The 15726-nt window shown below is 38.2% G+C and overlaps 1 protein-coding gene across 1 annotated transcript in view; it reads left to right on the top strand.

The window, feature by feature from the left end:
- Positions 1-13110, top strand: part of CROT (carnitine O-octanoyltransferase) — an 18791-nt gene extending 5681 nt beyond the window's left edge. The window contains exons 3-16 of the mRNA XM_009888959.1: positions 548-729; positions 914-1038; positions 3702-3810; positions 5029-5122; positions 5216-5341; positions 5774-5875; positions 6488-6571; positions 6664-6771; positions 7031-7161; positions 8535-8658; positions 10616-10694; positions 11417-11510; positions 11687-11806; positions 12885-13110. Coding sequence (XP_009887261.1) covers positions 548-729; positions 914-1038; positions 3702-3810; positions 5029-5122; positions 5216-5341; positions 5774-5875; positions 6488-6571; positions 6664-6771; positions 7031-7161; positions 8535-8658; positions 10616-10694; positions 11417-11510; positions 11687-11806; positions 12885-13005 — 1599 coding nt within the window. The 3' untranslated portion in view covers positions 13006-13110. The remainder of the gene's footprint in view (positions 1-547; positions 730-913; positions 1039-3701; positions 3811-5028; positions 5123-5215; positions 5342-5773; positions 5876-6487; positions 6572-6663; positions 6772-7030; positions 7162-8534; positions 8659-10615; positions 10695-11416; positions 11511-11686; positions 11807-12884) is intronic.
- The last annotated feature ends 2616 nt before the right edge of the window (positions 13111-15726 follow it).

The raw sequence follows: 15726 nt of genomic DNA on the forward strand, positions 1-15726 counted from the left end.
CCCCCCCCAAAAAAAAAAAGTGGAATTTAGAGTTTGTTCTCTATCGCTTTTTTTCTCCTGAAGGAAGCTATGTGGTAGCACTTTAAAGTTGGCTTTCGACAGAGAAAGGGGTACAAGGGGGGTTGTTACCAAGTGGAATTCATGAGAACTTTTTAAATCTTAATGGGACGCACGTAGCTCCTCTCTCACACGCATCTCCTTTCCTTCCATTTTTTAATGGAGTAATCTGTCTGATATTCGCAGTAGCCACAGGTGACATCTGCAAGAGTTTCAGATGATGAATATTGGGGAAGAAATCTTCATCATAATTTACAGTTTAATGGACTTAACCAGTATTGAATTTTATTTGAGGCTTGAAACTAGAAGAGCTAGATGTGTAGTTATCTGCGGCAGTTAGTTTTGAACCACTGTCCTGCCTTCTGTTATATAGGAACTACTACTCAAAATATTAAAGAAAAAAAAAAGGCAGGCAGTTGAACAATCAGGTGATTATTAAAGAATTGATGATTAGAACTTAATTCTGACGCTAAACATTTTTTGTTTTCAGCTGGAGGACTGGTGGCTGAATGTGGCTTATCTTGATCTTCGCATATCAACGCAAATACACTGTAATATGGGAGGCCCTGGTCCCTATATTGAACACTGCTGGCCACCAAAAGAGGGCACTCAGATAGAAAGAGCATGTGTAAATATATGGCACACTCTGAAATACTGGGATCTATTACGAGCGTAAGACTTTAAGAAAAAATAATTTATTCTAAATATTAATGATCTATGTGTACTTTAGTTGCAAAGATATGTTTATGTTCAGTGGCATGCGTTCTTTGCAGTAAAAGATGGATTTGTCTTACCTTGATTTACTTGCATAATTATCATCTCTCTTGTTTAATTTCGGTGTATTGGTTTACTACAGAGAGAAGGTGCCTATAGAGAGATCTGGGGATGCTGTTCTGGACATGAACCAATTTCGAATGCTCTTCTGCACTTGCAAAATTCCTGGAATTACCAGAGACTCGATCGGCAGTTATTTTAAAACCGGTAAACAAATGCAAATTGCAGGTTAACACAAGCAAATGATTTTGTATTAATGGGCTAATGGAGAGTCATTTTAACCATGAAATACTTGTTTCCTCAAGCACTAAATCAGATACTGGTGGTTGAATGCATATATAACGATGCAAAGAAGATCTAGTCTACAAATGCCTGCTTTGGTCCAGTATTTAGTCCTTTCTAAATAAGATTAAAAGAAAGCTCTGCTTCAAATTGTGTGTTACCAGCCTGATGCCTATAAGAAGTGTGCCAGCATTAAGAAGTGAAAAAAAGACAAAATCTATGTGTTATACATGGAATCCACCCACACTTATTATATGGACAGAATTTCAGCATTGTCACTAATTGCTTTGTTTTCCACAGAATGTGTTTCTCAAGTGTGTTCCCATACATTCTGTTGGGACAATTCTTGCTTATTTTCTATCATTGTGCTGTTTCTTGGCGTGGCCAGCTTCTTCTATTTTCAGTCTTGAAAGTATTCCATAGTGCTTCTTGAAGCTATTGTCTTAAACTCCCAGCAGTTTTCTAGGGTGCAGGATAAAGAACTAGGGTGAAAGTATAAAGTTCTTATTCATCCTCCACCAACAAATACTGTAGTATTAGTAATCGACTAACTGAAATCATAACACCCCTCCCACACATGTTCTGATGCAGGCAGAGTTGTGCAGCAGTGTCACTGTAGATGATCATGGGAGATATGAATTCCTGTAAGACTCAGGAATTCAAGAAGAAGGAGACATTGCCTTGCTCCGTAGAAAATATATAAGGAAGTCTCCATACCACAGGATATGATGAGAAAAGGCAAAGTTGAAGGCAAGTTTCAAGGGTTTTATCATAGCATACAGTTGAAGAGTCAGTTTGAGTCAGTTTAAGTGCCAAAACATAGAAGAAACATTCAAATGGTGGAAATTCAATGTTCTGTTTTGATCACACTTAACAAACAAAGCTATTATTCTGTGAAGATGCAATTTATGTAATTCACATCTCTTTTCTGCCTTAAAATATTATAAGAACTTTAACAATCTTGCTTATATACTTTTTCATGTCATACAGAGCAGGTGATATCCATTTCCATGTAGATAGTCTGCCTCCAGCTTAAATACTTAGTCCAGTTAGTTGTCTTTGTTCTCTGTGACATATGGAGAAATATGAATACCTCCAGAGAAGGATTTGTCAAGTCAAAATATGCAGGTATCTAAGATAGGCAGAAAGAATTGCCATCTGGAGAGCGATCTCTTTTTCTCCTTTGGCTATAGAGGGAACTGACATGGTCTAAACACTTGGAAGTAGTGTTCAAATTGCAGAGTAAGACACCTAAAATTTGACAGGTTGGAATCAAAGACCGTGCTAAAATCCAAGAGAGCCTGATCAGAGGAACATGGAGAGCTATCTTGTTCAGCCTGCAGCAGATACCTTAATGAGAACAGGTGGAGAGCTCGTTAGATGTCATTAAGTTTATTGGGTGGATCTCTACCAACTGTAGTGAGATCTCAGACACTTAATTCTAGGTAGGTTAACTTCCAAACTTAATTCTACCCCTTGCTTTAGACAGCCAAGGTTAGGAGAATGCTGCCTAAAGTAACTGAATTTGATGTCGTCCCTTCTGATTTTTCTTATGTTAGAAATTAATTTCGTGATCTATGGAGGTGAGGTTTACATGAAATGACAAATTCCCCAGTCTAGAATGTCTTTAATCAGGTATGTATTGAATTGTATTATCTAATTTAGAAAGTAGAACCATAAAGACAAATGTAAAAGCCTTACAGTTAAAATGTGGATACCTACTCGGTTAAATACTTATGGGTAAAGTAGGATGCATTTCTTCTTTTTCTCAGAGTGGAGTACTGGACTGGAAGAGGTATAGCACAGTGGCCAAGTTTCTTGGGGTTTTAGCATCTGTTTTTTGTCAGAATCTTTTCCGACTTTGTCTATCTGAAAATAAGAATAAACAGATTCAATAAGGCAGTGCTATGCAAGTGTACCTGGCCTAGTGTGGGCCAGTACCATCTGCGTTTCTCTATAGTGGCCAAATTGGTGTGTCAGTGCACCCTTTGTACAGATTTGCAGATTGCAGATCAGGTTCTGATTGATGTGGTAGCAGATCTCGGATCTTGAGCTGCATGACTGAAATTGGTCACATAAACACTCTGACAACTGAAGGACCCGGTCATCTGCAAAGTTTCTTAGCAGCAGGCGTGCTGCATGATATTCATACCTTTAAAAAAAACCAAACAGATAAAACCAAACCAAACTCATGCAAGAGAGAAATATTGCTAGATCAACTTTCAGCAAGCAACACTGCTTTCAGCAGAGAGTGTTCTTGCCTACAGGATACACAAATAAATAACATTTGCTACTAGGTAATGACAATGACTTGAAGTAGTTAATAACAGTGAAAGTTACGTACTTCTCTATATTTTCTCTGACAGTTTTAAAAATGTCTTCAAATTTGCAATAAGATCATGCAACTGGATTTCAAAAGTTATTCTTTTTCCTTCTTTCCTGTTTTTAGCTGTATGAATTCTACCTCGTTTTGAACAAAAAAAATGGGTCTGTAGGACTTGCTGAGTGTTTTTTCTGTTATCTGTCACTCACTTTATCCCCACGGTTAGATTTTCATATGTTTTTTTTGTTTGTTTGTTTCATTTCAGAGACTGAAGGTGAATGCCCATCTCACTTAACAGTCCTGTGTCGAGGCCGAGTGTTTGCATTTGATACTATACACGAAGGCAATATGGTGACTCCTCCCGAGATTTTCAGGTTTTCAAACTACTTTGTTTCAAATGAGCTGTCCTATTTAAGCTACATACCAAGGAGAGTCTTTCTAACACCTAATTCTTTGGGGTGAAGGGGACAGAAAAAGAGAGGCTACAGCTTCTCCTATAGCTGAGGGTTCAGATTTGAGGAAATTCTTGTTTAGTGGATGGCATCTTACCATGAAGCACGGTGATCACGTACTCTTGTAATATACCCATAGTACATCACACGAAATGGTAGAATGAAGGTGTTTCGGTAGGAAATTCCTTAGACAAGACAAAATCTAGTTAGAAAAGCTCAAAAATAACTTTTTTTTAATCTGGTACTTTAATACTTATGATACTTCAACATATGTATTTCTAATTTCTGTAGTTGTACCTGTTAGATCAAGCAAGTAACAAAGAAATGAATGCCTGGAATAAAGACAAAAAACCGTAAAGCTTTCTCTTGCCTGTAGAAAGGGCAGGTTGATTTTGGTTTGGTGGTTGGTTGGGGTTTGGTGGGGTTTTTTTGTTTGTTTTTCATCATGGGTGTCTTATACTTTTGACAACTGTGTAATTAAAGAACCATGGTGAAGTTTAATGGGCAAGACTGCCGGAACGAAGCACAAGCCAGATTAAATGTCTGTAATTTGTGGAGTTTCTTTAACACCTAGAAGGACACATGAGAAACTGATTTTGCAAACTAGAAATTAGCTCTCACTTAATAGCTCTTCAAAGGGAAAATGCAAGGAAAAGGTAGGAAGATAAGTATTCTTGTGTAGGTCAGCTCCTACATTTAGGAGGTATTGTGGCTACTGTTCTGCTTTAAATTTCAAGGTTTATCTTGAGTGGAAGTTTTGCCCTTGTATCTGATTAGTTGCTATAAAAGCTTCAGTATTGTAAATATCTGCTGCTCGGGGAAGTTTGCATGGCTGAAGTCTTAAATCTAGTTGGAAATTAAGTGCATGATAACACTTCAGGATTGTGGTTGTTTACATGTAAGTTTGTACTGGGCTGGTAGCTGCAATCTGAATTAACCATTAGTGACTGCAAACAGAGCAGGTCTTCAGTTGCCCTTAGAGTCTGAGGGAGCTGATTCATGCTTCCTGAAAATTCACATTAGCTTGTGAATGGGGAGCCAAAATTCCAGCTTGGTAAAAGAGAGAAAGATAAAAAGAGTGACTTTTGACTTCTCTCCATATGTTCTTTGTTAACTTCAGTTTTTGAAATCTTCTTAAAGGCAACTTACTTATATACAGAAAAGATGCCATAGTGAACCAGATGGACCAGGACTGGCAGCCTTAACAAGCAACGAAAGGACAAAATGGGCAGAGGTGGGAATACTTCAACAGCTGATTCTTGAGAAGAGCATTGTGATCACTGGAAATGTGTCCTTTCACTTAGCTTTGTCTTCTTGTGCTTTCTAGTTGCGTGAATACTTGATTGATCTTGATCCAAAGAACTTAACTCTTCTGGAAAAAATTCAGAGAAGTTTGTTTGTGGTCTGCCTTGATGATTCTAGTCCCCACGGAACTCCTGAGGACTACAGTGAGGTAGCTAAAGATTTTGATAATTCATATCTGGTCTTCTTGTATAAAAATTTCTTCTACATATATGCAGAAGGAGCACTTGCTCTTTCAGAACAGAGGAAGTGAAGCAGATAAATACGTGGGTAATGCCTCTTCTTCATCCATAGGAATACTTAAATAGTTTGAATTGTTAAGACATTGGAAGTGGGAACGGCTGAAATCTGCTTTCATAATCTTTTAGCCCTCTATCCTTCAGGGTCCTCAAAAATACAGTAATCAACTTGTTATGACTCTTTAATTTAAAAACTTAGGCTTATAATCATAATTCATCTTCAACTGGATGAAAATATCTATCTGGGGGGTCTCACCATCTTAATGTAAGCTTGATTTAGCTGACAGAGGTTGGCAGCATACTTAGTGTTCTTTAAAACCCACAGTGTGTACCTTTTGCTTTAGATTACAAGGCTGGGGCTAACAGGTGATCCAACTGTACGCTGGGGAGATAAATCCTACAATAGCATATTCTTTTCCAATGGAACCTGTAGCGCATTCTGTGATGTAAGTTGCATTTTTTTCCCCCCTATAAATGTTTCAAGTATTTATTTACTAAAGTTTCCCTTTCAGAGTATTATTTTAAATGTTTAATGTGTTCCTCTTTAGCGTAGCCTTGTTTACCTGGTACCTTGTCTGGCAAGTTTCCAAAAGCAGTCTGCTTTCGCAGTGTTTAATATTACACCATACTTGAATTAAGAACATGAAATCTGAAATCATAATCTTGTTTCTAAAAGTATTTAATGAGGGAGTTCCAAAGACAAAGAGTACATTGCACAAGAAGGCTTAAAACTAACCTTTTGTATTATGTAGCTATTTGAACAGCTGTGGTTTTTAAACTCGGATTTTTTTTTAAAATTAATTATTGAATGGCCAGAAGGGCTTGCACCTTGCCTGAAATCTGCTTTTCCACAGCAGTGGTATACTGTGCCTCCCTATCTGGCTTCAGAGCAGTCAAAACAGTGGGTGGACTTATATGTATTGTAGAACTAGAAAAACAAGTCCAGCACTGTGCAGTAAAGCTGTTGGTCCGCAGGAAAAAGAGTGGGGTAGGGAAAAAAGCAATTTGATACTCTTGCAGTTATGCAAATAATGTGATATCTTGTCTTATGATTCTAGCATTCTCCTTTCGATGCCATGGCTTTAATTACCATGTTATCTTATGCTGAAAAGAAGATTCTTGAAAATGAGGGAAAATGGAAGGTATCTATCCTTTAAACTTTCAAATGTATTTGTTAGTGTCTTTTCTTATAGATAACACTTTCTGTTTTCTCTTTCTGTCCGCATCTTCCCAGGGATCAGATAAAGTGAGGGATATTCCATGGCCAGAGGAACTTGTATTCACAGTGGATCAAAAAATTATAAATGAAATCGGACGTACTAAAGAATTGTATTACAAAAAGGTGGCACTTCTTTCTGCTTCTCTTAATTGTTGCTTTTTTTTTGTGTTCCCCTCCGTTCTATTTGCGTGTTTTTTAGCTGGCCTTTCTCCATGCTGGAGAACAGGAATGTGTACGTTACTAATGTATCAGGGGTATTAACACCATGGTTTAATTTGTTACATTGTTAGTTTATGTTGAATGTGTTTTTATTTGAAGTGAACCAAGTTGTGATACTGGCAGTTTCTTGACTTCTGTGTTTTTTCCTCCTGTGGTTTGACAGGTATCTGACTTGCACCTAGTGAATTATGCCTTCACGTCCTTTGGCAAAGCATTGATTAGAAAGAAGAAACTTCATCCCGATACATTTGTGCAGCTTGCCCTTCAGCTGGCTTATTACAAATGCCATGGACGGTAAGAAAATCTCATTACTCAGATTAGGAATAAAAAAACTACTTTATTGAGTAAAGGGATGGGTCTGAAGATATAGTGCAGTGGCCTTGCAATGCCAGTGTGTAATTTGCTATGGTGATAGAAGAATGAAGAAGTCAGGGGTTTTTTAAATTGACGGTTGTATAGGGCTGTATTTTGTGCCATTGAACTCCATGGTGCTTGTGCTCTGGGCCTCAGAAGAATTGCATCTTTGTGCCCATAGGGATCACGTATGTACCTACTGTGGAATGGAGGGCAGAAGACAATCCATGAAAATGTGAATTTGTACAAAGTAAATATTTGGGCAAACACCAAATGAATGATTCTTTAATGTCAAATAGGTGCTCAGGTGGAGAAGAAAGCTTTATCTGTAGCAAGCAACAGCCACCAGTAAAACGGTTAGACTTCCAAGCCTGTAAGAAGTCTTTCAAACATCAGCGTCTCACTTTCTTTAGCAACATTAGATGTGAAGGTTTGGGCAGAATAATGGAGATGTAGATAGTGACCCTCCAAATGCCTGGTTCTGGTTGTGTCATTTGATTATTTTTTTTGTTGTTGTTGTTGGTAAAAGGCAGCATTCTTCCTGGTGTTGGTGTTCCCAAATTTCTGTTTACTAACTAGCACGGATTATGGCTTGTATAAGTCGTTACTGACCTGGCGAGTATTGCTTGCTTCAGAAAAAGGAGGGTTTCATCATATGAGCATGATGTTTAGTCAGTGGAGATGCCTGTCTTGTCATAAGAAAGGTTGTTAGATCTCAATTTGCTGAACTTTAGAATAAATTAATTGTCTCACTAAAACAGACTGTTAAGTCTGTTCTAAACACGCAAGTATGTTTCATGTAAATTGTATATTAAATGGGCTGTCATAGGGCTGGGGATGTTCCAGGTAAAAGCTGGATGGGTGTCAGTATGCAACAGAGAAGGATTTGAGCCTTTTCCTTATGAATGCATTGGGACATGCTGCTTATTTCAAGCGTGTCTCTTTTATTTTTGAGGTTTTGGATGGTGTATATGGCTTCTTTAATGGAAATATATAGTGAAACTGAAGCTTGCTTATTTTCAGCTTAGTTATACTAGAGATAGATCTGTAGTCTGCAGAAAATAGCCATGACAACCCAGTCTTTTTGAGATATATTATAGCACCGGTACTTTTTCAGTCATCTGTCTCATAAAAGCTTGTAGAGTTCCTTTGTAGCTCTTTTTCAGGCACAAAATGTTAAGAAAATTAGTGGCTTAGTGGCACTTGTAACTGAGCTAGATGTGTAGGATACTTGGCAGGACTTTTTTAATCCTTGAGACAGCATATGGTTTTGTTAAGTTAATGAGATACTCTTCCATAATTTTTCTTCTTAGCCCGGGCTGCTGTTACGAAACTGCCATGACCAGGCGTTTCTATCATGGCCGCACAGAGACCATAAGATCGTGTACTGTGGAAGCAGTGGAGTGGTGCAAGTCCATGCTGGATCCTTCTAACAGTGTAAATACTGAAATCCTACTTTAATCATAACGTGTTTAGAAGGCCTGTCACTTGAACTGCTTAAAACCCATTTTTCTATTGTGTCATTAATGGGAATTGGCCTGTTTCCAGTGAGACAGATTTCAAATGTGGGGTTGCTTGAAGTCTGGCTCTTGTCGTTGTGACTGGGGTGAGCTGTCACATGTGGGCTTGTTTGGTTTTTCTATCCTATTTACCTTTTGGTTTCAAGAATGTAAGTGTCTTGAGTTACAGTCATGCTGCTGGTTTGTTGTGTTTTTTTGTGGTTTTTTTTTTCCACACCTCAAAAAGTAATTGGGTCAGAACCAATGTGTTCTGCTGTGGAGTGGTTCTGTTGTTCTAATTTTTAAGTGAAATCAGGAAATGTTAATCTAATTGCTGAGTCTGAGAGCAAGATTGAAATCTGTTTGTGTTCTAGTGGCAGCAAGGATGTATTCCAAAGTTTGTCTCTGAATAGCTGAACTGATGACCTTTTCTTTTCCCAGCAACTACTCTCTGGTGCTTGGCTGGCAGAGCATTTCGTGCCTTTCTTGCCAAGTGAGAGCTGTACTAAAGCTCTTTCTGTTGTCCTCACTGCATATTTCTTGGAGCTTGAGAATTGAAGCAAGGAAAAGGTTTTTTGAGACAAAGGGCTACATATCTTTAGGAAATTCAAAGGGTCTACATTATTAATGCATCTGAGATATGGCTATCAGGAAGTATGTTGATTGGTAGTCTTCAAGAGCATATTTTCCTGGTCTTCACTGGCTTCTTTTGGCATGTGCTACAGCTTTTAAGCTCTATTTTCTGGCCATTAATCAAATCTGCTTTCTATTGCAAATACGGATTCCTGTTACTTCCCTGCTCTTCAGTTATCTTCTAACCATTTAGCAGGCTTCTATAGGTAGCACACATTGAGGTTTGTTACTTCTAACACAAACTGTAGCCTTTTGCTTTTTTGCTTTGTAATTTTAAATAGCCCCTCCATATATCTTCCTATTGCTGGTTTTTTTTATTATGAACTCTTGGGGCTTAAAGCATTGAATCTGTTCAATAGTATTGAAATAAAGATGCTTGAAAGTCTACTTTTAAGGTACTAGAAAATAACCTAAAGTTAGGTACTTAGGAAAAAATCCTTTTGTCTCATCAGTTCTTTTTCCCCTTGTGAGCTTACTAGCTTGATATTTATTTATTTATTTAATCCAAATTGAGTGGTTACTGCCCTTGTTTCACATTTTGTGCTGCAGCTTCTCGTGTAATGAATAAAAAGGATAAAGGGTGCTTCTTAAGTAGATGAAGAGCTAGTAAGATCTAAGATCTTAGAAACCAAGATCTTGGGTGTCTAGACATATTTTTCTAGGCCTCCTTTACCAAAACATGTAAGTTTCAATATAAAATTGAAAAAAAACAATAATGTCATGGAAGTAGTATTTCAGTCAGCAGAGAAAATTTGGGAAAACTTTTCCCTGAAAAATGGTAGAATAGAATATTTCAGTTGGAAGGGACCTACAATGATCATCTAGTACAACTGCCTTGCTAGTTCAGGGCATGGTGATCATGTAAATGAAACTGCACCTGCTAAAAGGAGGTGTGTTTCTAAATAAGTGGTACTGTGGGAAGCTTTGGGCTTTGATTTACTCTGTTTCACAGTGCCTACTTCTCATTGTTTCTGCTTGTTTGGGAAAGAGCATGAGGTTTAGAATATTGTTCAATATGAAAGTGATCCAAGTAACAGAACAGAGATACAGGAAACAAATGAGCAAGTTCTGCTGAAAAAGGAATTTGAATTTGGGATAAAGAGTTAGAGAGTTCCTAACGTACCTCTCAGTTCCTCCATTTTCTTCTATCTAAAATTGCTAGAAACTGTGAAAGCGGAAAAGTTGCTGATCCTGTGATTCCTAATGTGTTACTCATCTGGATTCTTTTTTCTTTTCAATCCTTTCTCCCCTACTTTATGCAGACTTATGAACGACTACAGCTGATGCATAAGGCATTTGCAAAGCACAATAAAATGAGGAAAGAATGTGAGAATGGAAAAGGTACTCTGGAATAGAAAGTTTGTTTTATTTTGTTTTTTCTTGTGGGTGAAAAGGGAATATTGCTGTTAGCTAATACATTTTCTCTGTCTCCTTGTTTTCAACCTGAGTGTAAACTACCCCTTAACATTTTATATGTTAATTTTGGGGAGAGGAACTAAAACCTAGTTCTTGCACCGCTCCTTGTGCCCCAAAGACCCATTCACTTTGAATATTAATTCACTTTCTCTGCCCAGCTAAACATTATTTCAGAATACCTTCTGATCAAATATATGCTTGTCTGGAAGCTGGGAAATAATCTCCTTATGAACCTTTAGGACTCGCCAAGGATGGAGAGAGTATCTAGGCAGTTGTGGCCCTGAAAGCCTTTTCACCTTGTCCACGTAATTGCCAGTGGGTCAGTTTCACTGCGTGAAACTTCTCTTCCTTGGCTGAAATGGAAGTTTTCTTCTTGGTTTTTGTTTTCCACAGGAACTGTGCTAGTTTATATTACTTAGTTCGGTTGCATTTGGGCTCACTGTTGCAAGATAAAAGTGATGAAGGTCTCTTAGATCAAATATTTGGGAAATGTTTTTGTATGCTACAATATGAATCTTGTTTTTTTTGTAAACTGTTGTTTATCCGTCCTTCAGCTGCTATTAGAGCTTATAGCTATACTGACCAGAAGCAGCAGTAAAATGGGAAAGGCTACTGTTAATGATGCAGTATTTGCATTTGTTTGACAGGATTTGATCGTCATCTTCTGGGTCTCCTACTCATAGCACAGGAGCAAGGACTGCCAGTGCCAGAACTTTATGTGGATAATGCCTTCACAGCTAGGTATTTCTTACTCTTGTCCTGTGGGGAGATTGTATCCCTTGATACCAAGGACTTTGTTACACTGGCCTTATGCATGCCGATGTCTTCATCTCTAGGATAAAGTAATTTTTTTGTGAAACTCACTTTGTTTTATATTACCTTTCAAAGTGCTGGTTTTCTTTTGTGTTGCTTTACAGTGGAGGAGGTGGGAACTTTGTTCTTTCAACTAGTCTGACTGGCTACACCAGGTTTGGTGGGTCTGCACTCCCTATGGTACCTCATGGCTATGGCTTTTTTTATTCAATCAGAGATGACAGGTAAGGATATAATTTCATTTTTGGGCATGGTTCTGTCTCTGTCACAAAGGGGCAAAGGCGGCTAACAACTAGAATGCGGAAAGGAAAAGACAGAAGGAACATGGGTGAATGTGTCAGAAGAGGAGGATAGAAGCATTGACGTTCAGGGAAAGCATGTGTGGGAGGAAGGACTAACAGTGGAGGTGAAGTGGGCACCAAGATACTGGCAATGCACAGAAAGAAAAGAATGGGGAAAGTGAAAGGAGGGAGGAACAAAAGAAGTTAACTTACTTTAAGATAAACTTTTGTTTTGGAGAACATTAAATGTAGCACGGAAAGATGTTTTTAAAAAAGTAGTGATCGACTGAGATAAACCATATAGGTTCAGGGGTGCACACTGTCCGTCGTTTTTGGCAGTGATGCACGTGTACCTTTCACTCGAGCCAGACATCCTTGAGTAACAAGGAGAAGCTAAAACATTTGGCTTCACTTCTCATAAAATGGTAGGATTTGAAAATATCCAATTTTCGCTTATTGGTTTTATGGACAAAAATTACTGCTTCTTTATCAAATCTAATTAACTACTTTGAATATAATGTGTTGAGATAACTTGCTGTTTTGTGATTTAGCTGTAATTTGGATGACTTCTTTCTAAAGCTAAATATGGAATTTGTGTAGATTTGATTCAGTTTGAAAATACAAACCATTAATACTTTGATCTATGGCTCTGTTAAGATAAATAGAACCAGATAAAGATTTACCTTTTATTAGGTAAGTAGAAAAAAGTAAACTTTAAACTGTTTGCAGAGAAGAAATATAATTCACAGTATTTTCAAATATAAGCAAAAAGTTATGTTACTGCATATGTAGAAATGGGTATTTAAATCAAAATATCTAGTTTCAAGATGTGTTAACATTATTGCTTGTTGAAGGCACTAGGGGTCCAAGTCCTTTTTGAATGTTGAGGCACTATGTTTATGTGACAATTTTTGCTTCAGAATTTATGTCAGTAACTTCACATTTCAGGGCAATTTGTGTGACTCTTGTCCTGGACCATGACAACTAAGAGTGGTAACCTCATTGTTTTCTGTATTGATAGGATCATTATTACTTGTTCTTCTTGGAAATCGTGTCCGGAGACTGATGCAGAAGTGCTGTGTAGAACTGTGTTCCAGTGTTTTCAGGACATGCTACAGTTAACAGTTGCAGCTCAGCTGTAAGGTTAATAATGATAGAAAAGCCTTTGCAAGTTCACGAGTTATATGTAGTACTTATAAATGAAATGCTACTCAAGAGCACTGTTATACTCAAGTTAAGACATTTAATGATCTATGTGAAGTCTACCTATTTTTACGGCATTTACTGTGGTAACGGCATCCATTTAAGAGTAATGTAGCCATTTGCAACAACAATGCAAGCAGTAGTACCTTACCTATGTAGAACTATGCAATATTAAAATATGCCTCAACAATGCAAACATACTTGAGAGATGGGGTGTTAGAAGTGGAGAATTTATGGGAGATTTGTATTTATGATCTTAGTAGTAACATGTACAATACTTTGTAGTCTACTTGTATTGTTTATGCCAGTGGAGCACTTAACTGCATACTTAAGAGTAACCACACTATCCTCTTAGGTGATAATGCTTCCTATTCATAGTGGGTTTTGAAATAGAAGGGCTGCCTCCATCAGGTTGTATGTTATTTTCTAAGTTATCTTTCATTTTTGCTATTGGGATAATACCAAATAAATGTTGTATCCGTGAATGGGGATGTTCCCACTGCACTCGTAGTACGAGAGCACTACAATCTGAAGTATTTTGGAAAAAGGAGCTCTCAATAATAAAGACAGAAAGCAGCTTAGGAGTTCCAGATTCCTCAGAGTTTTCATCTTCTAGTGAACTGTGATTGTTTGCTGCTTCACACTGATAATACACTATAAAAGTAAGCACTGAATGCAGTTTGATACAATTCTCAGGATTTTAAGACTTGATTCTTCTGTTTGAGCAGCTTTGTATTTTCCTGTCATAGAAATAAAATTCTTCTGAAAATCAGCTTTGTATTCATTGATTTACAGGTGAACTGTTTAATGGGTAGCAAATAAAGTTTGTGAAAGAGGGATCATGGTGGGGACAGATGAATTTGAATTCTAAAGTACCCATTGTTTATCTTTTCTCTAGTTTTTGGAGTTTTGAGAGAGATACCATACTCTCTTTCTCAGAGGTAAATTACTCTGAAATCTCTCAGTTAGTGAATCATGTGTCTTTATGATGCTGCGAGATAGATTAAGATTTTTGGATCAAGCTATGCCTGATGATTTTATTTTTTTTTTCTTAAATGTAAGTTCTGTCTGATAATTACAACCTTTCACCCTTCAGTTGGGTTAGTAAACCTGCTTACCTGCTTGCAACAGTGACAAGGACAGTTTGATTTGAACACCCATTTGAAACAGCCTGAAATCTGATGAAGGCTGTAATTTTGCATTTATTTTCCACACACCTACCCCTCCCTCTGGGGACTTCTGGGAGCATAGAAATCCTGGCAGAAATATGGAAAAAGGAAAACTACTTCAGCGCTGTGTCATTGAGAAAATGTGATTCAGTCCCCAGTGTAAGCAGAATTTCCTGTTCAGATGGGAGTGTGCCGTGCCTAGGGGAACTGAAGACAGACAGAGAAGTGTATCCAGAGAAAACAAAATTAAATCCTCTGAGATGTTAGAGACACCTGCTATGGATGCATGAATTCATGAGCGTGGTGTTAATTTCCTTGTCAGGAGTAAAGCATTTCTGATTCAGAGTTACTCTACTAATTTTATGCTCTATGGACCATCTGGGACTAAAGCATAAAGTGTTCATTATTTTTTTTAAATTTTTTTTTTTTGGTCTGTGTGGATTTGGAAAAATGTGTAATCAATGAATAAGGAGCATAGTGCAGTAGGGGCTCTTATTTCAGAGCAGGCTGCTTAGGCTGTGGAGTCCTATTGTCACAGGACAAGCACCATTTCCTTTGAAGACACTGAGACTAAAGCAGGGGGTTGCAGAAATTGGCTGTATCCATTAGTGCATTGGCAAGCTGAGAACAGGAGCCAGCTTTCTGCATCTGTGGGAATGAGCCAGTTGCCAATCTCGACAGGTTTCCTTTTTCACCCTGCTCGAGATTGCATGTGTTTATTTAGAAAGTCATACCTGGAATGGTGCTTTGGGCCTGTCCGTGTTGAGGAACGCGTTGCTGCCTTCCTTCGGCCTGTGAGTGCTGGCCTGTCTGGGCATAAGCATTAGCTACTCTCTTTCTTTCCAGAGACTGCTTTTCCGAAAACTTTTTTGGCCTCTTGTTGGCATATGTCTCACTGCTGTAATCCTCATCACTCACTGGAGTTCAGAGAGAATGCAAAGTTAGAACATGTGGTTACAATCAATCTGTAAAATCATAACCCCCAAAACCTGAACAGATGAACAAGTTCTCATTCCTTTTTCATAGGAAACATAACAGCTTGCTGCTGTCCCTAGGCTGAACACTACTTTTCGCTACCCCCAAAAGACTGACCCATTGCGTCCACAGTGCTGCTGCCCACAAGCCCTCCCCCTGGTTTGTACACACATCCCTTCCCTGTGAGCACCCGTGCTAGGTACTGCAGCGCTGATCTTCTCAGTGCCTGGAGGAAGAAGGGGCCCTCTCCACCCAGAGTCCTTTGCTTTGCAGTTTGGCAAATCAGTGGGGCTTTTTTATGACTGCTGTGTAATCTTTAATTTCAGCAGCTATGAATTTTTGTGCTGGTGGGAGAGGGTTGCATTCTTAAAGCAAATGTAGGTCAGTTAGTTATGGGGTTTAAGGAAACTATTTACAGAGTTTTACTATACTAGAAGTAGTGAAACATCCTTAATAGTCTTGTACAAAGCAGAAGCAGCTGTACAGATGCACTTCAGCAGCAGGCACTGCCCAGTG

Source organism: Charadrius vociferus, unplaced genomic scaffold (genome assembly GCF_000708025.1).
Source record: "Charadrius vociferus isolate BGI_N301 unplaced genomic scaffold, ASM70802v2 scaffold297, whole genome shotgun sequence".
Taxonomy (NCBI): Eukaryota; Metazoa; Chordata; class Aves; order Charadriiformes; family Charadriidae; genus Charadrius; species Charadrius vociferus.